The sequence below is a fragment of the Pithys albifrons genome, chromosome 3, assembly GCF_047495875.1.
Source record: "Pithys albifrons albifrons isolate INPA30051 chromosome 3, PitAlb_v1, whole genome shotgun sequence".
In the NCBI taxonomy this organism is placed as follows: Eukaryota; Metazoa; Chordata; class Aves; order Passeriformes; family Thamnophilidae; genus Pithys; species Pithys albifrons.
In genome coordinates, this window is record NC_092460.1 from 1572509 (window position 1) to 1597610 (window position 25102).

A 25102-nucleotide genomic window follows, 5' to 3' on the forward strand; every position below is an offset into this window, starting at 1 on the left:
CCTTTCCTCAATCCATGGAAATCCTTTAAATGTTACACCAAGAAGTTCCATTATTGACTCTAAAAATCCCTCCCTGTTGTGAACACAACCACAAGCCACTCACCAGGACACTTCACTGAGACTCTTGGCAAGTTTATCTCTGAATTTCACACATCCCAACTTTATCTTTCCCTGTTCACATCCTTGATTTGTTAACCCGGTTTAGCAACTTCAACCCAATGGGTTTTTCAGGGAGAAACACAAAGGAGACCATCAATTCTTCCAGCACCTAAAGCAAAAATAATCAGTAATAGGAACTTCACAGACTGACCTCTCAAAGTCCTCCCCACAAGGCTTATGGTCACACCTCCAGCTGAAGTTACACAGTTAGAGCCACCAAAAGTATCCCACAAGTAGCTAATGAGGCTTCTCACATATTTCCAATAAAAGCAGCTATCCTACTACAGATAAATATGCAAAAAAATGGTTTTCAACAACACTTTATTGAAGCACTTCAAAATTATCACAATGATAGATGTTGCCTTTAACAGAATAAAACCTGTCATGTCGTAATTAAAAGGCACTAATCCTGGCACAAAGGTCTACTTACCCACCTTCCACTGTGAGGGAGATAAAAACATCAAGTATTTCCCTTCTCCTTTTAGAGAGTATGTGCAAACCTGCCCCAAGTGCCATTCCGTGTTTGTCACTTGAGTGACATGCAAGAGGAAACCCCAACATTTCACCACAACACACCTCACCATCCAGCATCTGCAGCCCTAGAGCAGCAGAGCACTCACTGAAGGGTCATGGTCGAGTGAGACAGGTCATTCTACACTCCCTTTTTGGGATAAAGGCCCAGAGGGCCTGTCAGGCACTCACACCTTACCTCTCCTTTAACACCATTCACAGCTTTGCTGGCCATGTCACCTCAGAATCACAGATGAACCAGCCTGATTCACACCCCTTTTTGCATCCACACTCTGGTCAGGGTCAGTGCAGGGGAGGGCAGTGGGGAGCAGTGCTGGGCATGCTGAGGAAGCACAAAGCAAACCAGGACATGCCACTGCACAGCCACAGCAACGACAAAAGGAAACCTCAGGAAAGCCAAAAGCTTGATAATCCAGCTAAGCCATACTTCAGGTTATTACAGATCCCTGCACAACATTCCTCTACTAAACAGAGAGACTGTTTAAGGCATTTTCTTTGGCCTTTCTTCTACCAGAAAGTGAAGATTATGCAGTTTGATATGTCAGCATCCAAAAAGGACCATCCCTCCATCCTGTTCCCATCAAGATGCAAAGAGAAAACAAATCATTGAGAAAACAGACTATTAGTTCTGTGGATTGTGAAACAGCTCCACATTTGGGCATCATTCCTGTTGCCAGAAGTGCTCTGTGCAGCTCCCTGACCCTCAGCTGTACTTGGGGGATGAGGAGAATTCCCTGCTCTGGAATTGCACTTCCAGAAACCACCATCCACACAGAGCTGAGAGGGCAGGAACACCCCAAGGAAACCTTTGACACAGCCTGGAGCTGAGGGTGCAAACACAAACACTCCTGATCCAATCACTGCTGCTCCAGGAGCACTTGCACTGGGCAAACCCACCACCAAGGACTGAGAAGGGGATGGCTGTTTTAAACCAGGACACCACAAAATGCCAGCACACCAGGGATCACCAAGGCAGGACTGCTGTCTAACTTCTGTATATTCAACACCTAAAGCTCTCTCTGGCTCAATATTTGCCTTTTCACAAGATCTGCAACTCTGCCCATGCCAACAGCCAAGGCCCACGTGAGAGGAGTGTCAGATATGGCTGCTGATGTCAAGCACAGCAGCTTGTCTTACTAAAATGCATCCCCCCTCAAAAGCAACTTCTGTTGAGAGAAAGGGAAATTTAATCAGGCTCTTTTTACCAGCCAGGCTCATTACAGAGCCTGAGACAAGTAACCATCATGAGATTAGATTTCTAGAACTCAGCTGTAGCATCCAAATTCAGCAGACACCACTGCCAATGCCTGTCCTGGGCTCCCACCTTGGTTAGAACAGACAAGGTTTAACCTTGGCCACAACTGTGCCAGATGAGGGAGCAGTTTTTCAGTGCAAGGCTGAGGGTGTTGAGAACAGCCTCACTTCTCTGCCAGGACTCACTGCACTTCCCTTCTGCTTCAAAGGGAAGGTAGTTGGGAGTTAATCAAGCCCTGAAACAGGACCAGTGCCATCCTCTGCATGGATCAAACAGCCACTTTGAGGCCAGGTGAGGAACCAAGGGCATGTGGGAGTACAAGAACAGCTGTGAAACCCACCTGGCATGTTTTGTGAAGTAATTTTAGTAATTTTAGAGCACACCCATCACAGGTGCCCCCCCTGGTTCTCTCTCTTTACATACAGAAGTAGAAACTGTTACTGAAATACCACGTCAAGCAAAGGGCTCTTGGCCAGTTCCTACCACAGCTGAGTTCCTGAAGTGATTGGTATCAAACCAAGCAGGGTAACAAAGCTCAGTGCACTAATACTGTTCTCAGGTTTGTGTCTAGAGACAATTTGCTTTGACTACGAACTCCAGGGAGCTGGTTTGGGATGCAGGAAACTCCCAAAGAAATACACACATCATCTTTTACACAACACTTCACCAGTCCTTCCCACCAGCTGAGTTACACGTGAAGAATGCTTAAAATCCTGCACTCAGGTCTAAAAACTAACCTGTTACAGCTCAGCAAGTTTGGAAGCTTAGCAGAGGAAAGCCCTGAAACAAGACATCCAATTTGTTACCATTAATTGGAAGATGATGACATACAGTCCTATAAATTACCAGTGACCTAAGAGACATTAATGCAACAAAAGCCTTTGGGAAGAACAGTCAATGAAACCAGATTACAATCACAGCAAAGGTTTTGTCCAAGATCTCACTGAACAAAAGCCTCACTTCCCACCGAGACAAGAATCTTTTGGCTTTAATTGGCAGTGAATGATCAGGCACTGCCAGATCTGACACTTGTGCTAGAGAAGGGAAGGTTCTACTCTAGGCTTGACAAGAAACAAGCTTGCAGACACATGCATTTCTCTCTGAGCTCCAGAAGGCTGCTCCCTACTTCAGACCCTTCAGCTGCCCAGTGCTTTTCATAAACAAAAAAAGCACTGAGTTCTCCTGAGACTGACTGTCTCAGCTTGCTCAGGTAAGCTGAGCAAGCCCCAGGCCTCCAAGGTAGTTTTATCAGCATTTCACTGGAACAGCTGAACCACAGATGCTGAATCAGCTCAGGCATTTACCAATCCTTCTTCCCCCACTGTCATCTCTGGGAAAGGAGACACATCCCATCGTGTATTTCCATGAGTTCAGCCACATCAACTCAAGGCAGTCAGTTAAGTGTCAATACAACCCTCAAAACATAAGTTTATTGAATAAAGCTGAAGAGCAGTAAACCAACATATGCATCCACCTAAATAAAAAAGTTCACGTATTTACAAAGTTCAGTAATTGGATAAGTTGTTCACATGCAGAGAGTAATGCACAGGTTAACAATTGGTAGTGTTTGGATGCCATAAACGCTGAAAGCAGTGAAGTATATAAACACCAAACACATCAAGTTCAGCTATAGGCCAGTTAACTAAACAGTGACCTGGTCCCCCACAACGATTCACACATTCTAGTTTAGGTTCCTTATTTTAGGCACAAGCAAGTTTGCTAAATAAAAGTAACTGTAGCAGTTCCCAAGGAACTCGGGACTACAGTAGCAAGTTAATTTACCCTCTCCTCTACAGCACCAGAGTATGACTTATTGATTTCATGCTTCAGAGAACTGAACGGGGACAAAAAGTTAAAATGCAACTTCAGACTGAACGCAGGCAGCTTGTAGTGTCTGTGCAACAGTGCCAGAGGTGGTGCAGACTGTAAGGCCATGGCAGGCTGCATTAAAACTGCCTTGTCACAGCTGACAGGGACTAGAGGTGTTCCCAACCCAGGACTCCCACGGGATGCAAACCACATTGAGGTGAGGAATCACACACAGTGTGAGGCAACACGAGCAGGTGCACCATGGACTTGCACACAGGAGGAAAGCTACACTGACACTGCTGTATGAACAAACCAGTCTTAACAAGTCTGTCCCTTTAAATAGGCTGAAGTCATTGAGAAAGGAAAGCTACAGAAACATTACAATCTGGAGTTTATACACACTTCCCTAAGCTGCAGGAGCTAGTCAAGAAACAGGATCATTGGCTCTCTTGTGCTTTGACACAGTAGGATATTTCCTCTTGCATCTTACAGGCTTTGCACATGGTTACATCGAAAAGCAGGCAGGTCTAGAGTTGTCACAATAGCCCAGGTATTCCATAGCACCAGGTGAAACTGTGCCCAGCCATTCCATGAGCAGGAGAGACACTACACAATTACACAGATTGTGCTAAAGGTCAACAACCACCTCGATACAAGAGCATCAGTAATTTGGGTGTCATGCAGCTGCTCACAACGCATGTTCTGGGTTCAGACAGAGACCACGAGTATCTGGAGATAGAAGAATGTATTTGAACAAAGCCTCATGTTCCTAGCAATTTGTTTTCATGCTGGAATACTCCAATTTTTGAAAGTTAGACAGAACAAGTCCATTCCCATCCCCCACACAAATGTGAAACAGAAGCAACAGAACGATTTTAAAAGATGACTCTTTCCTAATTCACCATCAGTTTTGTTTTTCAAGTGACAGGATCTCAGCTGTAGACTAGTGATGCTGATCTATGCCTTGTGCTCCCCTCTGCAAACAGTTTCCACTCCTCTGCTTACACACACACATCACATGCATTTGTGAGACAGATCAGCATCCCACAACTCACGCTTCAATGTTTTCTAACTACTGTATGTGGCATCTTACAGAACCTTAATGCTGGCAAGCATCAGCATCTTCAAGCCACTAAACACTAGAAATAAAACACTTGCTGAAAATCATATAAAAACCTGGCCCTGAAAAACCAGAACAGAGTGTACCATCATAGTTAACATGGTAGAGATATTCTTTTAAAAAGCCCCCCCCCAACCCTCCCACCACAGATGGTTGTAAAATAAATATTTGTGCTGACTTTATCATGACAACTCTAGTTGTTTTGTGACAGAATAGGAATACAAGTCTTCAGCAGTGCACATGAGAAATGAACCGTGAAAAGGCAGATTCTTGATACAGGATTTTGGGGTAGTATCTCATTATGGAGGGAAGTGGACAATTGAGATTATGGCCAACTGGTACTGGAGATTCCAGGAAGACTTCAGCTTCTTCTAGATTTTGAATGCTGAATAAGCCACTGAAGAGTGATATCTACAGAGAGAGAGAAGAGAAGTGTTCAGGTGTCTGTATAACTGGCATGGCTTTGGTATAGGAGCATCCAAGTCTTTCTCTAGAGGATGGTCCAAGGCAGATCAACAATGATTTTTTGGAATGCTTGCTGTCTGTTGTCTGGTCCTGCAGCTGCTCAGCATTCTTTAAGTAACAAATAGTCACTGCCCCAGAAATCAATCCTGGCTCCTCAGTCATCTACACCACCAGGGAAAAGACATCCCTTACTCTGACACTTCAGTATGGCTCCAATAACTCATTTTAGATCAGCACTGCTCTATTTAGCCAGTCTGCAGCTCCTCAGCTGATGAGTGCCAAGTTAATTTAGCCCTGTGGGTGTGAGGCATCAAGCCCCTCCATGCCTGAAAGGGGGTCTCCTGGGGAGGGAAAGCCACTGGCACCACCCCAGCCTGATGCTCCCAGCAGCTCCTTCCCCAGAGCCCCAGTGATGCTCAGCTGTGCTGAACTGTGTGTGGGATATCACAGAAGGGAGTATCTGCTTCTATCCATCATGTCTGAACCTTTAATTGATGGTGACAGAGGCTTCTTGGAAGAGAAGCCAAAATTGTTCCACAGGCTATTCATTCTCCCCAGAAAGAAGCTGAATCCATAATATAAAGCAGTCCTGGTATCCTGTGGAGCTTCTCCTGGGAGCATCTCCCTCAAGTTTCCTCACCAGCAAACTCCTGTTAGCCTGGCAGTGCTCCAGTGTTAACCCCATGGCAGCCACAGGGGGCATCAGGAGAGGGATGGCAAGTGCTGTTAAATGTTGTTTTCACTCAGTTTACTCACAAAACTACTGCCAAGAACCAGCTCTCACCCAGTACGTGGTTTCTGCCTTTGAATCCCAGAAGTTCTAAAGCATTTGATGTCAGTGCCAGACAGATGCACTGTTTGGCTGCAGGGAGCAGTGCTGAGCAGATGCCACAGCACAAATGCTCTGATAAGACAGGAGGGAAGGTGATTATTTCAAGGGAATGACTTGAGGAAAAACTCACTGCCAGTACTCGCTTTCCTCCCAAGTGAGGCAGAGGTGAGAGCACCTGATAAAGTGTAAAATCACTTAGGCCAACCTAACAGTGAGCCTGGTCAGCTATTTCCTGCAAACTAACCAAAGAAAGGAACACATTTCACAGGGACTGACATACACTTGGGTAACTACAACCCTACAACTTCCACACCAGTCAGGCTTCCTCACTGCCACCAGGAGTCCTGCTGAATTTACCCAGTGCACTCACACATTGTTCTTTGATTTCCTGAAGCCAGGAACCCCCAAACCATCCTCTGATGGCTCTTCATGTTAAGCATTTTGGGTTAATAGTTACCTATATTATCTTTCTCTTTGCAAGAAATTGAGTAGCAGCAGATTTCTCTGTCCTGAATAGCAGCGAGGTTCCTAAGAAAGAGAGAATATTTCAGCATGAACTTCTCTTACACAGGGATTGTTACTGAGAATCTAAATGCTCCCCTTCACCTCCTCCACATAACTTCTTTCTGTACAATGCTGTTACCTCCTCTTGCTGGGTTTTCTGCTTTTAAGTGCAAGCTCTCTGATTAATACCAACCCTGTGTACATGAAGTTATTGAGTTCAGTAAGTCCTTTGGAAGGGTTAGACTTACATCTTTTCAATTAGCTGTTTCTCATCCAAAGCATTAGGAAGGTCTCTCTTATTTCCAAGTACTAGAACCTGAAACACAGAGAAGGAGATGGTTGCAGCTTTGCTTAAAAAAACCAAATAATAGACAAAAATGTGAACTAAACCCACCAAACCAACACACTTTACAGGAGTCTCACAGTCTGCACTTGCCTGAAATTAAATGTAATACAATGATATGTTCACTATTAAACCAGACCAAGAAGGCAGACTAACCTATTGACAGGGCAAGAGGGGGTACAAACTGTTCTGTGCAAAGAGCAAGCACAAAAACACACCAGCTGATGTGAGAACAATCCCAGCAGACCTTCACCTGAGATTCCCCAAACCTGTCCTACATTTCTGTGTTACACTCTGGTTAACCTTCAGACAGGAGCACCAACCCATACTGTGGAATCCTCTTAACCACTGTTTCCATTTTCTGTGTTTTGTTTTGTGGGCACTGAACAAAATCAGATCACTGAAAGATTGAGGTGAACAATTTGAGTTCAGGCACTGGGGGCAGGTATTGTTCGTGCCTACACTGACCAGTAAGGTTGGCCCTTACAATGAAGAGTTCAGGGCAGACTTCAGAGTTGCTAAAGTTGTGCACATTCCTCAAACACTTAATACTGTTCAAGCTGATATAACTTACAGGGATTCCTTGTAGCTGTGGCTTATCTAGAAGGTTGTGCAGCTCATTTCGAGAGGCTTCTATTTTTTCACGATCTGCAGCATCTACCATGTAGCTTTAAAGAGAATTTCAGGTTAGGTCAGTGAGACTGAGCTACTTCAGTCTCTCTTTTACACTTTTTTTATTTCAGTCTTTCTTTTACACTGCCAGTTTTGAGCACGCTCAACAAGGCTTTAAACAAAGCTAGGGCTTCTGAGAAAAGAATTTAGTTCTTAAAAAAAAGAATCTCTAAGACTGGAGTAGAAGGAAGATCCTTTGAGTTAGAGAGCACTCCCACCCAGTTCAGACAGGGAGGAGTTAGTACTCCAGATCAGAAAGACAGAAACATAACCCACCCTGAGCCCTGAACTCAGGGGTCAAACAGGTCAGTCTGGGTGCAGCACTGTTTCAGAATTGCAGGGAGGACTAGAGAGTGAAGCCTGCACTGCCAGGAGGCCCACAGAGCAGGGCAGCACCTCTGGAGGGGAGCAGGAGCCGGGGAGGCACTTACACGATGGCATTGACTCCTCTGCAGTATCGCTCCCACATGCTCCGGAACCGCGGCTGCCCCCCGATATCCCAGATCTGCAGGAAGGGCAGACACAAGTGAGCCACGCACTGTGTTCAAACGTGCCAGGCAGGGAGAAGGCAAGAAACCAAACCCCAGTTTGTCCTTTCTCCTTAACCAGCTGCTGGACCCCTCCCATGTTAAACCAGAACTACTCCCTTGTACAGCTGCTCAGAGCTCACACCCCCCAGCAGGGGCTGCAAACCAGAGCACCTCACACCAGATGCAAGAACACACTGTGCTCCAAGGATACACACTGGGGTAGACAAGAAAACAGGATGGATTGACTTAAAACTTTGCTTTTGATGTAAACCTTCCATTAAGCAATACTGATGAGTACAAAAGCAGCATCTCTGGGCCCTAAACACTCAGATTAAAGCCAGACAGCCTTATCACAAGATTGCTTTAACTAGTCCATGAACCTGGAAATCACACACAGATTCTCATTTAAGAAACTCCATAAATAAACATAAATGTCTTCTTAAGCTACTTGACAGATTTAGCTGAGCCTCTTCAGTTTTCTATATTTGTCCCAAGGCTGGAAGCAAAACAGAGCAAGTGTGCACATATTAAACTAGAAGCTGAAGACAACAGTGGCAACGTACCTTTATTGTAACATTACCCTTTGTAACCTTCCTCATGTTGAAGCCCACGGTAGGAATCATATCTTCACTGAACTGACCTGACTGGAAAGAAAAAATAAAGTTAAATTTAGTGATTGTCTGACACAGCTGGTTTACACAGTAAAATATCACAAGCTTTTTTCAAACCATTTGCCTTCCAACTGAAGCCAAGAGGTCCAAGGTATTATATCCATGTGTACTGAAGTCAGTCATTTCTTACAAGCACTGAAATAATTTTTCAAGCCTTGGGGCAGTCAGGGAGCAAAGTCACCTGGGGGAAGTGCTTTGCACAGCTTGACAGATGGACAGCCAGGACAGGGACAGGAAAAGAGCCATTCACCTACTTCTGCTGGAGCCAAGGTCTACATGTCAGGATCTCCCAGTTACCTGGGAGCTAGAAATATCCAGAAGATCTCCTCTGATGCAAGCTATTCCATGGACAGCATTTACAGCAATAAATCACTCACTGGAGGAAGCCTCCAACCCACAGGTATGGGGTAACTCCCTGAGGAGTGTTAGGAGGCTGCAAAGTGGAAGGACCTGATGGATCAGCTTCCTGCCAGGCTGAAGTGTCCAACCTGTTCAGCACTGGGAGAGGCAATGGAATGCAACTGGAGAGCATCTGAGCCTGTTTCCACCAGACACTCAGCATCACCCCAAGCTCTGACAGCAGAACTGCTGCAACCAGCATTGCATTAGAGAGGTTCCCCAGTGGCAGATGTTTTACTGTCTGTTACACTTTTCTCTGTAGCAGCTGGAGAGCCAAGTTCCCAGCCCTCTCCTGCAGCCAATCCAGGAGCCATAACAAGTGTTATCAACAGCAGATTTCTCCCCCTGCTCCCTGGGCTGCTTGGCACAAGGTGAATCAGCCACAGTGGCCATTATGAAGCTGACTACATCCATTATGTGTAATAAAACCAGTCAGTCAACCAGATTTGGGGAAAGTAGGGCTGATCCAAAAGCCTTCAGTTATTTAATTAGGGTTTGATATCACAGCAGGGTCTGTGTCTCTCCCTGATGTTGCACAGAGAGGCCACCCCAGGTTCAAACATCACACCCCCAGGGTTAGGGCCTGACTGCCACAAGCTGGAAGTACCAACCAAGCCTGACCAGGAGGCCAACAAGGCCAGTAGGTCCTGGTTTGTACCAGATCAATGTGGCCAGCAGGACCAGGGCTGCACAGAGGAGCTTGGATCAGCCTCCTGCAGCACTGCTGCAGAATCCACTCTAAACTTCTAACTCAGCAAGGTGGTGCCCAGCTGGGTGCCAGTCCATCAGCTCCTATTCCTGCCCCAAATCTCCGTGTCTGAGCCATCCACTCCACTCATGTGCAGCTCAGCAGTTGAGGGCTGGCTGTGCCTCATGGCTGATGCAGCTCAGTTTGGCTCCTGGAGCCAATCTTCCCTCTGAAGGGTCACTTGCTGTGGTTGCTCAAGCCCCACTGCATTCCTGCCTCCACATTCCAGCCTCCACAGTCACACCCCGCACCCACAGCTCCTATCTGAGCATCTCCCAAGCACTCCCTGAACCTCCATCTCTGTGCTGCTGCATATTACCCCATATGTTGCCAGCTATTCCCACTCAGATACTTCCAGAGTCTTCACTAGAGAGCTGTTCCTATCAACAGAACTCCAGGAATCTCCTAGACTGTTTCCTCTCCGCTGTGTTGCATTTCCAGCAGATATCTGGGAAGTTTAAGTGCCCTTCAAGAACAGGGCACTTGTGAGACTTCTCCCAGCTGCTTAAGGAGTATTTTGGTGCCTCTCCTTCCTGGTTGGTGTTTCGGAACAGATTCCCACTGGGGTACTGCCTTGTGGCCTTCTCCCTGATTCTTACCCATGAACACTCTTATCATGACCATCATCAAGCTGTGGACAGTGCAAAGAGCCCTGACACACAGGCCTGTCCCACAGCCTGTCTGAGGAGTTCACAGCCCTCCCTCCACTGCAGCTCTGCACTTGTACCAGCCATCCCACCAATCACTGCGTGCTCAGTGTCCACTTCATGTTCTCTCACTGCTCTTTTAGGACACAAATTCCTTCAGATTGGAGCAGCACCTCGTTTGCCATGTGTTTCATGTAATGTTGAAGGAATTCCCATGACCCACCACTAAGAGGCTCTTACAGAATCCTCAGGAAAGCTGCAGCACCTTCTATTCCCTCCCAAGTACTCTCAGCCCACGCTGCACATCCCCAGACTTGCTCTGACTTGCTTTAAACCTCCACTGCAGAGTCCTCGGTTCCACCTGAGTTTCAGTGTCTGTTCTCTGCTCTGCAGAGGGACAACCCAGTGCTGACATGCACTTACTGATCAGCTCAGGTCTCCATCTGAAAGGCCTTCCTCCCACGTGTGGGTGTTCCTCTGCTCACAGGCAGTGCACCCTAAGAAAGCCACTGGCAGTCAGTCACCTGCTCTTTTCAGACAGGTCACAGATTGGTTAAAATTCCTGGAGAGGATTTAGCAAGCAGGCAGTGATCTCCTTTGATGGATTCTGCTTCTGGATTCAGCTGCCTTGGCCCAGACACAGTTCTCCAAACCCAGAATTTAGGGAGCTTTTGTTTACTACCTCTACAGAGGAAAAAAGCCAGGAATTCAGCTGCAACTTGGAGTATTCAGATGCAAAAGCTACTCACACAGCAGAACAAGAGGAATATGCCTTTCTTAGGAGGCAGGTCTGCTTGGATCACTTCCCTCCTAGAACAGATTACTCAGCCCTATCACAATATGATGCTTTCTCCTTCCAAAACAGGCACCAGCTTTAAAACACATCTGATGTGCCCAGCAGTATTTTCAGTTCCTGCTCAGAAAGCCCTTGGCTGTGGTCACACTCAGCAGCATTGCCCAAACTCTCAGCAAGGCCACTTGCTGGCAAACCCAGCCCTGTCTCCTTTCCAGCACTTGTGTCCCCCCCACCAGGCAGGCCCTGCACTCCCTGCAGGGCTCCTGAGGAGCAGCCCCATGTCCCAAGAGTGACTGTGAATGAAGCCCAAGCTCTGAGGCCACGCAGCCCATACAGAGCAAACACAAACTGAAGGTCAGCAAACAAACTTAACTCCAGCCCTGTGTGGGAGACAGGGAACAGGGAGACTAAACAGACCAAATTTCAGAGGCCACATGCACGAGGAGCCCACAGGACTGATGGTCCTTGAGCCTCCTGGTTGAAGAGATGCTCCCTTTTTGATATTCAAAGCTCCTGGAGAACCTGAACACACGATTTTTGTGCAATATCAACTCATTTACCTGTAATCCTTGTCTACCTCTGTTACACAAGGATTACTGAGAGCAGCAAAACTGCTTCCAGACTGAACTAAGCCCCTGCACTGTACTCGATCTGCCAGTGTGGGTTCAGCTGACCATGTATCCAGCACCAGCACTAACTCTCCCACACTGTAGCACTGTGCCAGCTGCAGGGACAGCTCATTTCCCAGAGGAAAACCTGGGGCAAGCCTTTAACTGGCCCTCACCTGACATTCTAGCACAGTGTAAAAGGCATGCAAGTTTAGTCTTCTTTGATACTTTGTTAATGTTATAACAAGCTGCTTAATAAACCTACCATTTCCAGGTATCTTGAGACAAAAACCCCAAACCAAACAAAACCACACTCTACTTCCTCTGTCTCTCCATAGCCCTAAGACTCAACTTCCAGAGAGCTACAGAATGACAGAGTGGTTTGGGTTGGAAGGAACCTCTAAAACCACCTTGTCCCACCCCTGCCACGGGCAGGGACACCTTCCACTCGACCAGGTTGCTCCAAGCCCTGTCCAGGCTGGCCTTGGACACCTCTTCCCACACTGTCAGCACCAAGCCCCCCAAGCAGCTTGTTTGTGATTCCACAGCCTGTGCAAGGACATTCTTTCCATCATCAGAAAAGGTCAGGGCAGCCTTTAGTTTGCATCTCATAAAGCTGCCATGATTAATTACTGTTATAGGACCAATTGCTTCATATAGGCTTTGTTACAACACTGCAATGATTTTTTAATCTTTACCCATACTATTTTGCATCCAGCTAGGAGAGATCACAAACAAGCTTAACCAAGTAGGAGAAAACACCAGTGGAATACGGATGGATTCCAGCCAGGACACTCCCAATCCACCTGAACCAGCACATTACGTTAAACCCTGCTGTTCATCCCTGAATTTCTCTCTTTTAACACCAAGAAAAAAGGCTGGATCTCTCAGAAATTTCTTCTTTAAAAAATAATTTAACAAACAGTGTGGTTAGCATTTTATGAAGCTACCCCTACACTGAACCTCCTCTGCAACACTCATGGCCTCAACCAAGTAGTGCATCACAGAGGGACAAATCAAATACCTGGAGTCCAGTTTCCTTCTGGAAATACTTGTTCCAGCTACTCCTAATCACATTCACAACTCTGAACTCAGGAAGCTTCAGTCTCTGTGATCTCACAGTCCCCTGCAAGGCTTTGCACCAGCACTTCATGAATGGTTGCTGCAGAAAGCAAAACAGCAGTACCCGACAAGAAAAGGCATTTTTATTTCCCCAACCCTTCCAAGGAATATTTAAAAGGACATAAACCACTTATCATGTAACTACCACAAAAAAGACATATTTCTCTCTAGAAGTCAGTCATGCCAGGGCTCATATCACGTCTCTGACAGTCACAAAAGCATCTTGATCCAGGTGTTACTACTTAGAGCTCTTCCATTTCTTACAGAGTGCTCTGCAGGAACCCAGGACCACTATGGGAAAGCAGACTCCAATTTCAGTCACCTGTTCAGCCCACCTGGGGTACAGCAAGCAGGACCTCAAAGACAGAGCATGAGTCACCTCCTGGTAGCTTTATTAGCTAATTAAGTGATGCAATGCATTTCAAGAGACTTCTGCCATTAGGAAACACAACACTTGAAAATGTATCACTCCTCTCCCTCAGTTGCTGCGTGTATGAAGTGACAACACACAGGATTTATGGTCCACATGGGTGTTCCAGAAGGTATTAGAACAGCAGTGGAACTCTCTAGAACAATCTTTTTCCACACTTTGCCAGTGTGGCTTCTTCAAGTCAAAGTTACTTATAACAGTCATGAGGCCAGAGGGAAGTCACAGCTCTCAAGTGGCCAAAGGAACCTTTTGTTGAGAGGTGGTCCAGAATTACCTCTCTCTAGAAACCAAGGCCTCATTCCAAGGCTTGTTGGATATCCTAAAGTTAAAAAAAAACAAACCACACTAATTCAGGCTCTGACATAAATCCTAAAAAGGGACCTTGTCACCACAAACAGGTTGAGTTTAGCCCTTAAACCTGACAATTGTATTGGAGGATCAGACTAAGGAGCCTCAGTCTTCCAGTGCCAAACACCTGGATTGAGATCAACCTACCAGGCTTCAAGCAAAACTTCTAAAACAAATCAGGATATGCCACTCTTCCATGAAATACCCTTTCTGAAGTGCCCCATTACCCACCAGCAGGGCTGCCTGGGGCCTGGCAGCAGAGTCAGTTTTCTGGACTGAGGCTTCTTTCTTGTGTCAGAGGCTGAGGAGGGGCTGGTCCCCTCTGTGCCTCCCCCCCAGCATGGCCAGCACTCCCAGCTCCACAGCCAGCCTGGGAGGGAGAGCCTGGCACAGCCACGAGCTGCACAGATGCAAACAGCCCCCATAAATCATGGGCATTTCCAGCACTCAGATAAGGAGCCCACAGTCCCAGAGGCGACCCCAGGTGACAGGCAGCAACTCTGAGCAAGAGCCACAGGCCATCCCCATTAGGGAAATTAGGAGCAGGAAGAAATGATATCCTCCCTTGTGAGCAAGTTTACTCACACACATGGAAAACTGAGGCTTAATATCTAATTAGAGACAGTGACTAATGCAGAGCCTCAGCAAAGCAGAAGCTGCATTAGCCACATCCAGCTATAACAAGATTTCACTGCTAAGGTCAGGTTTTAAACCTTCCAGTCAAACTGATCCCAGAATGGTTCAGGTTGGAAGGGACATTCCAGACCCATCTAGTTCAACCCTCCTGCCAGGGACACCTTCACTACACCAGGTCCAAGCTTCAACCTGGCCTTGGACACTTCCAGGGACGGGCAGCTGCTCTGGGCACCCTGTGCCAGGGCCTCACCTCCCTTACTGGGAAGAATTTGTCCCTAATATCTGATTTCACCCCCCATCTCTCAGTTCAAAGTCATCCCCATTGTCCTATCACTCCAGGCCCTTGTTTGGTCTGATTACAAACCAAGTGCTTGTTTACACTGGAGGAGTAAAGGTGGCCCAAACCCACTACGACCAACCCAGACAATTATTCTAGAACTGGCCTGTCTGCTTCTCATGGCCCTCCCACTCCAGCAGCAGTCAGGCCCTGTATCAAGCTTCCTGTACAATTGGTTGAGTTTCCCTCTAGTTCCAAAAGCCTGACTTGATGGGCAGAAATTACATTAGAGATTTATATTGGATTAAACTCCCTGTTGCTGATACTGGTAACAGCCCTTTGTTGGACAGAACACAACCTTGTAAGCCATACCAGGCTCCTGGTGTGCAATCCAGGTTTAGAGCTCTCCTATAGGACATCTTGCTGTGTCATTCCTTTCATTTTAGTTTCAAGGAATCCCAACAGCCTCATCCAGGCAAACCAATAACTGGCCTGCAGAGAGCAGTTACTCTTTTCCAGTGCTCATTCCCAAATGCAGGGAAGAAACTACCAAGTTCTTTGTGTGTGCCATGGACTGCAGTACTTCTCCAAAAAGCACTAATGACTGAGGCTTATGCTATTATTTTTTTAAAACCAGTAATAAAAACCCGAGCAAGCCCCCTCTCTCTGTTTTTTTTTTGTAAACAGTTCATAGATTTCCTAATTAAAAACTTTAGAAATGTGAGTTGCTGCTTCCAAACCAAACCAACCCAACTACCAGGCTGTGTCAGCACACACAACTTCCCTCTTGCACTGGGTTTTGCAAGGCTCCTTGAGTGACTCTCAGATAAAAGTCTGGGTGTGATCCCAACATGTGGCTGAAACCTTGCAAGACTCAAACCCAGCAAGGGAAGCTGGAAACTGGTGTCAGCTTTACTTAGGAAAACTTTTACCACTTGAGACAACTTAGAGACTAAACTGATGTGCAGCTACTACAGTTCTGAACTCCTCCACTGTGCAGAGTTTAACAGGTAACTCCCTGAGCTGCTGGTACTACACAGAGGCAAAGCAGCTCTTTGTCAAGTACCATCACCATGAAGACTCCAGAGGACACAAAACCTGCAGAGTAACCTCAGAGCCCCACGTTGCAGGAACCCCAAGCAGTGCCAGCTCAGCAGCCACAGACTGAGGCTGTTCAACTATTTCAGAGTTCCATATTGAGAAATGCAAACCCAGAGGTAGTGGCAGTGTGTGAAACAAAAGGCTTCTGGCACCCTTGGGTTAGCCCAGCAACTTTCACAGGAAAATTTTAGGTAGAGAAAAGTTACCTTTTGTGGGGGCAGAGCCATTCCCCATGATCATCAAGGAGCCCACCAAGTGCTCCCACCTGAGCTACAGGAGACTTTGGTTACATTTTACCAGGGTGTCTGTCAGTGTACAAGGATAATATATAATGCAAGGGAATGGAAGTCCTTTTCCTGCTCAGTAATTCATTCACCTGACACTTAAATAAACAGATTCCCACAAATATTCCATAGTGTTAAAGAGACAGCCTCAAAAAAACCTGAAAGACAAGCTGAAGGTTTGCTCACCCTAAGAGTGAAGCCTCCAGCTCTCATTCTGGGTGCTCTGGACTCAGGTCCTCATGCTCCCTGGAAACCCAAAAATCACCCAGGATTCCCATTTCAGTCTCCCTAGAGGGGCTCCCAAACTCCAGCTTGTGTCCTGGAATGTTTTCCATCCCATACATCCACACAGCAGGACACTGATGGAGCTAAATAAGCCATTTAGGCAAAGCTACCCTTTATCTCCTTCAATAATGGAAAACCTTGGTGTAGGAGTCCCACACCCTCCTTCAGCTGCTCCAGGCACATCACCAGGCCCCAGTACAGCCCGGTGCTGCTCTAGCTTAAAGTTGCACTTCTTAAGGACGCTGCACCTTCAGAGAGAGGAGATTATTTGAGAAGGACTACAGCAAACAGCACAACCAAACATCGGAGAGGAGACCCGCGAGTGGGGGACGCGTCAAACCATTCAGGGCCACTGAAACAGAGCCAGGAAGCAGCGGAGACACCCGATGTTCTAAGCCCAGCCCAGACCAGCCGGGCCCAGGGTGTGAGCCGTGTCCCCGCGGGTCCCCTCGGCACACGGAGGGTCGTGGAGCACACAGAGGGCACATACAGGACACACACACACGGGACATACACGGGATGTAGGGAGGACACACATACAGGGCACACACACGGGGCATACACGGGGCACAGGGAGGACACACATACAGGGCACACACAACACACACGGGGCATACACGGGGCACAGGGAGGACACACATACAGGGCACACACAACACACACACGGGGCATACACGGGGCACAGGGAGGACACACATACAGGGCACACACACGGGACACAGGGAGGACACACATACAGGGCACACACACGGGACACAGGGAGGACACACATACAGGGCACACACACGGGACACAGGGAGGACACACACACAGGGCACACACACGGGACACAGGGAAGACACACATACAGGGCACACACACGGGACACACACACGGGACACAGGGAGGACACACATACAGGGCACACACAACACACACGGGGGGGACACAACACACACGGGGGGGACACAACACACACGGGGGGGACACACGCGGGACACACATACAGGGCACACACAACACACACACGGGGCATACACGGGGCACAGGGAGGACACACATACAGGGCACACACAACACACACGGGGGGGACACAACACACACGGGGGACACACACGCGGGACACACATACAGGGCACACACAACACACACACATACAGGGCACACACAACACACACACATACAGGGCACACACAACACACACGGGGGACACACACACGGGACACAGGGAGGACACACATACAGGGCACACACACACACACACACACACACACGGGGGACATACACACACACCCCACACACACACGGGACACACATACAGGGCACACACAACACACACACGGGGCATACACGGGACACAGGGAGGACACACATACAGGGCACACACAACACACACGCGGGACACACACAGGCCACAGGCGCTGTCCCCGCGGCCAGGCCGGGCTGGGCCCCTCTCCCGCCCGCTCACCGCGATGACGTTCACGAAGGTGGTCTTGCCCGAGTACTGCAGCCCCACCAACGTCAGCTCCATCTCCTCCTTCCAGAAGAGCGAGCGGAACCAGTCCAGCAGCCGCGACAGCAGCGCCAGCATCGTGGCGGGGCGGGCGGGCCGGGGCGCTGCGGGCCGGGCCGGGGGCGCTGCGGGATGGGCCGGGGCGCTGCGGGATGGGCCGGGCGATGGCTCCGGCGGGCCGGGGCGGTGCCGGTCGGGGCTGTGCCGTGCAGGGCCGGGCTATGCCGGGCTGTACCGCTCCGGTCCGGGCCGTGCCGGGCCGGGACACCCGCGCTGTGCTCGCCCGGCTGCCCCCGCCGCGTCACGTGACCGGCCGGGCCCGCCCCGCCCCGCGCCGCAGCGCCCCCTGCCGGCCGGCGGCGGCACCGGGAGGACCGGGGCGGGGGGGGGGGGGGGGCGTGTCTTAATTAACCTCTGGAACTGTTAATTGCTGACCTCATACTGGTCCATGTAGAAACTCCCAACGTGGACTCTCCTGGCAGGGCCCTCCCCATCCTGAAGGATCTCAGGCTTCTGGGTGCCCATGGTGAACACCCCTCCTGGAATGGCCACCATCTGCAGAGCAAACAGCACCCCAGAGGTTGGGGATGTCACAGACGGGGAAGGCTCACACTGGTCTCAGTTCTCCTGTCTGAGGTGTCTCTGCTCTGAGGAGGGTTCCTCTGACACAGCACAACATGAACAGCACAGACTGGGAATCACAGAATGGATTGGGTTGGAAAAGACCACAGAGATCATCAAGTCCAACCCTTGATCCAACCCCACTGTGATCACCAGCCCAGGGCACTGAGTGCCCTGGGCTGGTGATCACAGTGGGGTTGGATCAAGATGTGGTGGATTCTCACTCAGTGCCACATCTGTAAAATCACAGAATCATAGAATGGATTGGGTTAGAAAAGCCCTCTGAGATCATCGAGTCCAACCCTTGGTCCAACTCCAGTCCCTTTACCAGATCATGGCATTCAGTGCCACAGCCAAGCTCAGGTTAAAAACCTCCAGGGATGGGGAATCCACCCCCTCTCTGGGCAGCCCATTCCAATGCCTGAGCACTCTCTCTGTAAAGAATTTTTTTCTGCTCTCCAACTTCAATTTCCCCTGGCAGAGCTTGAGCCCATCATGCCCCCTTGTCCTATTGCTGAGTGCCTGGGAGAAGAGACCAACCCCCACCTGGCCAGAACTTCCCTTCAGGGAGTTCCAGACAGTGCTGAGGTCACCTCTGAGCCTCCTCTTCTCCAGGCTGAACACCCCCAGCTCCCTCAGCCTCTCCCCACAGCACTTGTGCTCCAGTCCCTTCTCCAGCCTTTTTGTTCTTCTCACTTGGGTTGGAAGAGACCTCTGAGATCATCAAGTCCAACCCTTGATTCAACCCCACTGTGATCACCAGCCCAGGGCACAGAGTGCCCTGGGCTGGTGATCACAGTGGGGTTGGATCAAGACATGGTGGATTCTCTGACCCTGGATACTCTGTCACAGTAGGGTTGGATCAAGACATGGTGGATTCTCTGACCCTGGATACTCTGTCACAGTAGGGTTGGATCAAGACATGGTGGATTCTCTGACCCTGGATACTCTGTCACAGTGAGGTTGGATCAAGACATGGTGGATTCTCTGTCCCTGGAGGTGTTTCAGAGGACACTCAGAGCCACCTCCAGTCCCTTCTCCAGCCTCGTTGCTCTTCTCTGGCCCCGCTCCAGCCCCTCAATCTCTTTCCTCAACTGAGGGGCCCAGAACTGAACACAACACTCAAGGTGTGGCCTCCCCAGTGCTGAGTACAAGGGAAGGGTCACTGCCCTGGGCTTGCTGGCCATTCTATGTTTGATACAGGATGTGATCCCTTTCATGTGTGCTCATGGAACTGCCAAAACTGAGGGGAAAGCCCCCTTAACCTCGTTATTCCAGGTTATTCCCAGAAATCCAGCTCTCCAGAACTTCCTCCTCTAGAAATTCCTACCAGGAATTTGTGAATTTTGCACCCTTTTTTTGGGTGATTTGCCATGGATGTTGCCACTGTGTCGGTCTGGTCACTCCAACTGAGGTTATTTTAGTGCACAGACAAATGAAGCCCAAATTTACAAACTGTGCAGCTCCAGTTTTGCAGTTTTTGGGAATTACACAGAGCCTTGTGCACAGAGAGGATGGGCAGGAGGGACACGAGCTGAGAGAATGAAGGTGGGGCTGAAAAAACATCACAAGGAGGCTACAGGATACCAAGGCAACATTTTCCATTCACCTGAAGTGTCATCTTTTTCCTCAGGATTTTCCATGGTGTGGCAGTAAAACTTTTGTGATTCAAATTGGGGGCTGTGAATGGGAATTAAACAGGATTTGTTGGTTGCCAATAGGTTGGAAAGCAGCCATTGCTTTGCACTGGTTCTCCAATTATGTTACAAATATTAAAAAGCTAAATTAATGCATGAAGAATGGATTGGGCTACCTGGCCATGGACATCCCAGCTCCCAGGGGAGCAGGGAAAGAAGGTACAGTAGTTTTATGGAGGCTGAATAATGAAGAGAGAGGGGCCAAGCACTCAAACAGTGCAGAACAGCACCCAAGGAAGCAGCAGCAGCACCTGGGAATTTTGGGTTGGTTGGTGTTGCTCATATTTGCAAAGAGCAGCAAATACAGCACCAGGTGTAACTCAGAGACAGCTGAGCCTAACAGGCTTTTTTTTCCCAATGAATGCTATAACTTAGCTATCCTAGCCCCTGGCTAACAAAAATCATGTGTAAGAACTGTGTTCAAACATGGGCAGCCTTTAAAATATATATTTTAAACATTTATAAAAAATTTTATTTTAAAATATATATATTAAAGATAAAATAAATAATATTATCATATTAATAGACAATATAATATCTTTTAAATATACATTATATCTTTAAAATACACAGTATGCAGCTGGCAGATGCCTTTGTGCTCCAGGATGGAGGGAGAGCAGCAGCACCTGCAGCTGGTGAATTTGGGGCAGCCAAGCACTCCAAGCACCCCCTCCCAAGGTCACATGCTGTGTCTGGGACATCTGCAAAGGGTCCTCCTTCTCCATCGCTGCCAGAGGAAGATTTCTAAATCACACAGAAAAAAATGTATTTCTCTGAGCCAGAGAAACAGGTGACACAAATCTACTCTTCAGAACAGTGTAAAAATCAACCAGAGTGGGATTGGCATAAAACCACCAGGGCCACACAGTGGGCCATGATAGTCTGGGGGATGTGGATCCACATCTGGAGGATCCACAGTGCCTGGATCCACCCTGGATCCTCCTCACAGCTCCCTGGCCTGGGAGAGCTGCATGAATTGGTTTCTCCCTGCAGGTCCTTATGCAGGAGGAATATCGAGTGCTGCACACACAGAACAAAGCCCTCTGCCATTCCTCTCTGCCTGACAGCACTCTGGGAAGGTGCTGCCTTCAAATGCCATGGCTCTGCCACGCTGAAATGTGAAATTCCCAGCTCCCCAGTGGCAGGGAAGGTGGCTGTGCAAGTGCTTTCCCACCCCAACCCACGGCTTTCCTTTGTATCCATAAAAAGCCAACTGATACACTCCTTGCAATTAAGCTGTGATATGAACTGCACTTTGAAAGTTCTTAATCCATTCTCTGGTTCATTAACTCAGAAAATTTCATCCCCATGGTTAGCCCTATCAGAGAGGATGGAATGCCTGGCACCAATTAGTTCTAATAACGAGCTAAACTGTGCACAGATTTCGGAGTCTGTCATTAGTACGAGGAAATAGGACAGCTCCTCTCAGAACAGGGTATCTTACTGGATGTTCCTTTAATTTGCCTTTGACGACCAGCTCCTCCCGCTCGGTGCTGCAGACAAAGAAACTAATTGATTTGATGAGTTACAGGCGCCCGCTGTGTGGCACCTCCCCTGCTGCCCAGCCAGGAGCCACAGCCAAAAAAGAGTGTCAATAATGCTCTGAGCTTGTGCCTTCCTGCCTGTTCACGTTCCGTTGCTTTAAGGAGACAAACACACGTGTCGTGTTTGTTTGCTTGGACACTGATTTTCTTTCAGGGATTGAGCTGGATATTTGTAAAATAGAGAGACTGTGGATGACTCCCAGGTCAGGATGCTCCTTCTCAAGTGAGGGAGAAGCTCTTGGATCTAGGGAAGCTGAGGACCTGTAAGGACAAACTGGAGCCTTGCTGGAGGCTGTTTCCAGCTCTCTTTTCCAAGGCCCACTTACAATATTACCAACAGAAACCAAGGTGATGATAGTGGCTGTGAGATCTGTGCCATCCTCTTACAAACTCGTAAAGGAAAGGGTAAGATCAGTGGTCACTTCTAAAGAGAAGTGATGGCTCCTAAACCTGCCACAGCCTGTAACACAATGTCCTCCCATCATTTTAGGCAGGACTTTTGGTACTGCCACAGTACAAATACTCACTAAAGAACCTGAAGAAGCAAAGGAAAGATTTCACTGTGTCTTCCTCGCCGCTTTCCTGAAAAAAAGAAATGTGTCTGTTGTGCTGTTACTGCTTGAGCTACACCAGGAATATCCTTTTGCCATTAAGAGGGAGACACGCCACAAAAACTAGAATAGAACTTCTTTCCTCAGAGGTGTTTGCACGCTGCTATCCTGCCCTACAGTCCTGCCTCTATCCTGCAGGCCAGGGCAGCACCAAGTCCTTCCCACAGTGGGGAGCAGAGGCAGAGAAGGGAGGGAGGTGGCAGTGGGGGCAGCCCAGCCCTGCTTCCCCAGGGAGCAGCGTGACTCCTGACGTGAGCACAAGGATCTCATTTCCCAGGGTCACGGGATCACAGGGGGACAGAACGGTTTGGGTGTAAGTCAGAGGGGGGCATGCTTGAACCCTGGGTTTCCATATCTCTAAGAATGCTGCCTGCAGGTGAAGCCAGGTGAAAACCCTCCTCCCGTGCCACCGAGGTGACCTGGTGTCGGGTTCTTCGGGAGGCATCACCTTTCATGCGCCTCCTTTACCTCCCAGCAGTGGAGCAGCCTGGAAACGTGGCAGCTCCACGGCTGGCAAGCTTTGGATTGTCTGTCACTGCCAGGGAAAATATAAATGATGGCAGACACTTTAGCATTTCGATTTCCTAGATGCTGGCAAACACTCTGCAGTGTGAGCTGCTGCATGCAAGTGATGACCTTCAGGAATGCTGGTGTCTCCCAGTGGCGAAGCAGCAGGAGCATGAATCAGCAGAAGGGAGCAGGGGGGAAAAAGGTGGTTAAAAAGGAGCCTGCTCTTTGCAGTAAGTTTAAAAAAATTTCCTCCTGGTCCTCCAGTCAGATTTATTAGCAGCGACCTTGGCACTTGCAGAGCCCCCTGCACAAAAGCCAGGCCTTTGCTTGCAGATTTATTGCATAGTCAGGGCCTTTGCCAGCTCAGTCACCACATTTCACCCTTTCTGTAATTTAGGTTTTAAATCCAAAAGGAAACAAACCCATTCTTCCAGCCTAAGCACAAACAGCCTCCTAGCAAGGCTCAGAAAGAGGAGCACAGAGCCCTGGGCACGTGTGCAGGCACCTGTGTGACCAGAGTCAGATGGAGCAGCACTGCAGGGAAATCCATAGCAGGGACTTCTCAGGGCAACTTGGTTAGGCTGAGCATGAGCCACCCACCAGGGACCAGGTGATGGGCCAGGGGAGGCATTTTCTCCAGCCTCTGGTTTGAAGGAGAGCTCCCCCCACCAGCTGCTTGGCAAGAACCAGAGAGCACTCCTGACAAACAGCAGTGCCCACCATTTGGGTACCTCAACTGTTTCAGTCCCACCAAAGTGTTTTGCACCTCATGCCCATCAGCCGTGGCCCCTGGGCACTACCTGGGCTATGAAGCACCTCTGAACCCAGTGTCAAAGCACTGGCTTTGTCTGAGCACTTCAGTTTAGTTACAGTCATGATTCTCTGCCAGCTGTGATACCCTGCCATGCCACCAGGACCAGCCTGACCCACGGGGCCAGGTGCTGCCCTTGCCCCACTCACCATTCCTATGACAGGGAGGGGGATTGTGCCTGGCACAAAGGAGACCTGGCCCTGATTCCTGCAGATGATCTGGCTGTCCCCAGCAGGAGCTCTGTCAGCACAGCCAGCAGCAGAAGAACCCCCAGTACAGCCCAGGCTGGCTGCCACCATGGCCCCTCCGGGTCTGGGTCTCTCTTGTGTTCTTTGCCTGTTTATTCCCTCTTTTTCTCCCCAGTTTTCTCCCCGGCCAACAGGTGCTCTGCTGCCTTTGCTTGGATTCTCCAGCAGAGGGGGATGCAGCCTCACCAAAACCATCCTCCTTGCCCAAAGCCTTCAAACATTCTTCGAACTCACCTTCATCCTCATCCTCGTCCTCATCCTCACTTTCATTCTCACCCAGGACCTCCCCTGGCCTGGCAGTGCCAGCACCCACACCCCAGCCCTCCCTGGGCACATGGGGCACCACGGGGTCCACCAAATTTTCTTTTGCATTGCAGGAAATAAATCCAAAGCAGGGGATCTGATCAGTGCTGAGCTGTTCACGAGAGAGGAATGAACACAAAGAGCAACACATTGTCCCATGTCAGCCCCAGCCTGCCCGGTGGGATCACCTTTGGGGTTTTGTCCCCAGTGTTGCCACAGACAAGGGGGCAGAGAACCCTGAGGCCTGGGTGTCACTTTGAAATGAGGCAGAGGGAGGGCTGCAGAGCAGGTGCCATGAAGTGGAGCACAGGGAGGTGGGAATTTCATCAGGTATCACTCTCTGATGCCCACACTCCTGCCTTGTGGCGAAGGAGCATCCCACTTGCTCCAGGTGAGAGGGGCAAGTCCCAGTGATGCCTTTGTCTTTAGTGGAGGAAGAAGCAACACATCTACAGGTACAGGCAGCCTCCCATGAACACAGTCAGCTGAGCTGCATTGATTTGCACCAGCCAAATACTTGACTTCTTGTCTCAGCTCCTGGTAGGTGTCCTGAACCGAGCAGGGGGAACTTCACTTATGTTGATGCTGAAACCATTTCTTGCTCAGGACCAGAAGGGAGCACTCAACCCACTCTGCAGCCTCTCTTGCTTTGGATTTTGGGTGCTTTGGATGTCTGTATTGTCCTTTGTCACC

General features: G+C 48.9%; 1 protein-coding gene across 1 annotated transcript; it reads right to left on the bottom strand.

The window, feature by feature from the left end:
* Positions 1-463: 463 nt before the first annotated feature.
* On the bottom strand, positions 464-18383 carry ARL8B (ARF like GTPase 8B). Its single transcript, XM_071550190.1, has 7 exons — positions 18020-18383; positions 8784-8864; positions 8122-8195; positions 7593-7686; positions 6924-6991; positions 6629-6699; positions 464-5285 (listed from the first exon to the last, which is right to left on the bottom strand). The coding sequence occupies exons 1-7, from the start codon at positions 18140-18142 to the stop codon at positions 5236-5238; spliced, it is 561 nt and encodes a 186-aa protein (XP_071406291.1). The 5' UTR covers positions 18143-18383; the 3' UTR covers positions 464-5235.
* Between the last annotated feature and the right edge of the window lie 6719 nt (positions 18384-25102).

What these genes read in the sequence shown, in the direction of transcription:
- ARL8B (XM_071550190.1), bottom strand. Translation starts at nt 18,142, where the DNA reads ATGCTGGCGCTGCTGTCGCGGCTGCTGGACTGGTTCCGCTCGCTCTTC. An exon ending in AGGGTAATGTTACAATAAAG is followed by an intron (nt 8,196 to 8,783) that starts GTACGTTGCCAC and finishes CCCTTCCTGCAG; the next exon opens with ATCTGGGATATCGGGGGGCA. An exon ending in AAACAGCTAATTGAAAAGAT is followed by an intron (nt 6,700 to 6,923) that starts GTAAGTCTAACC and finishes TCTCTTTCTTAG; the next exon opens with GAACCTCGCTGCTATTCAGG.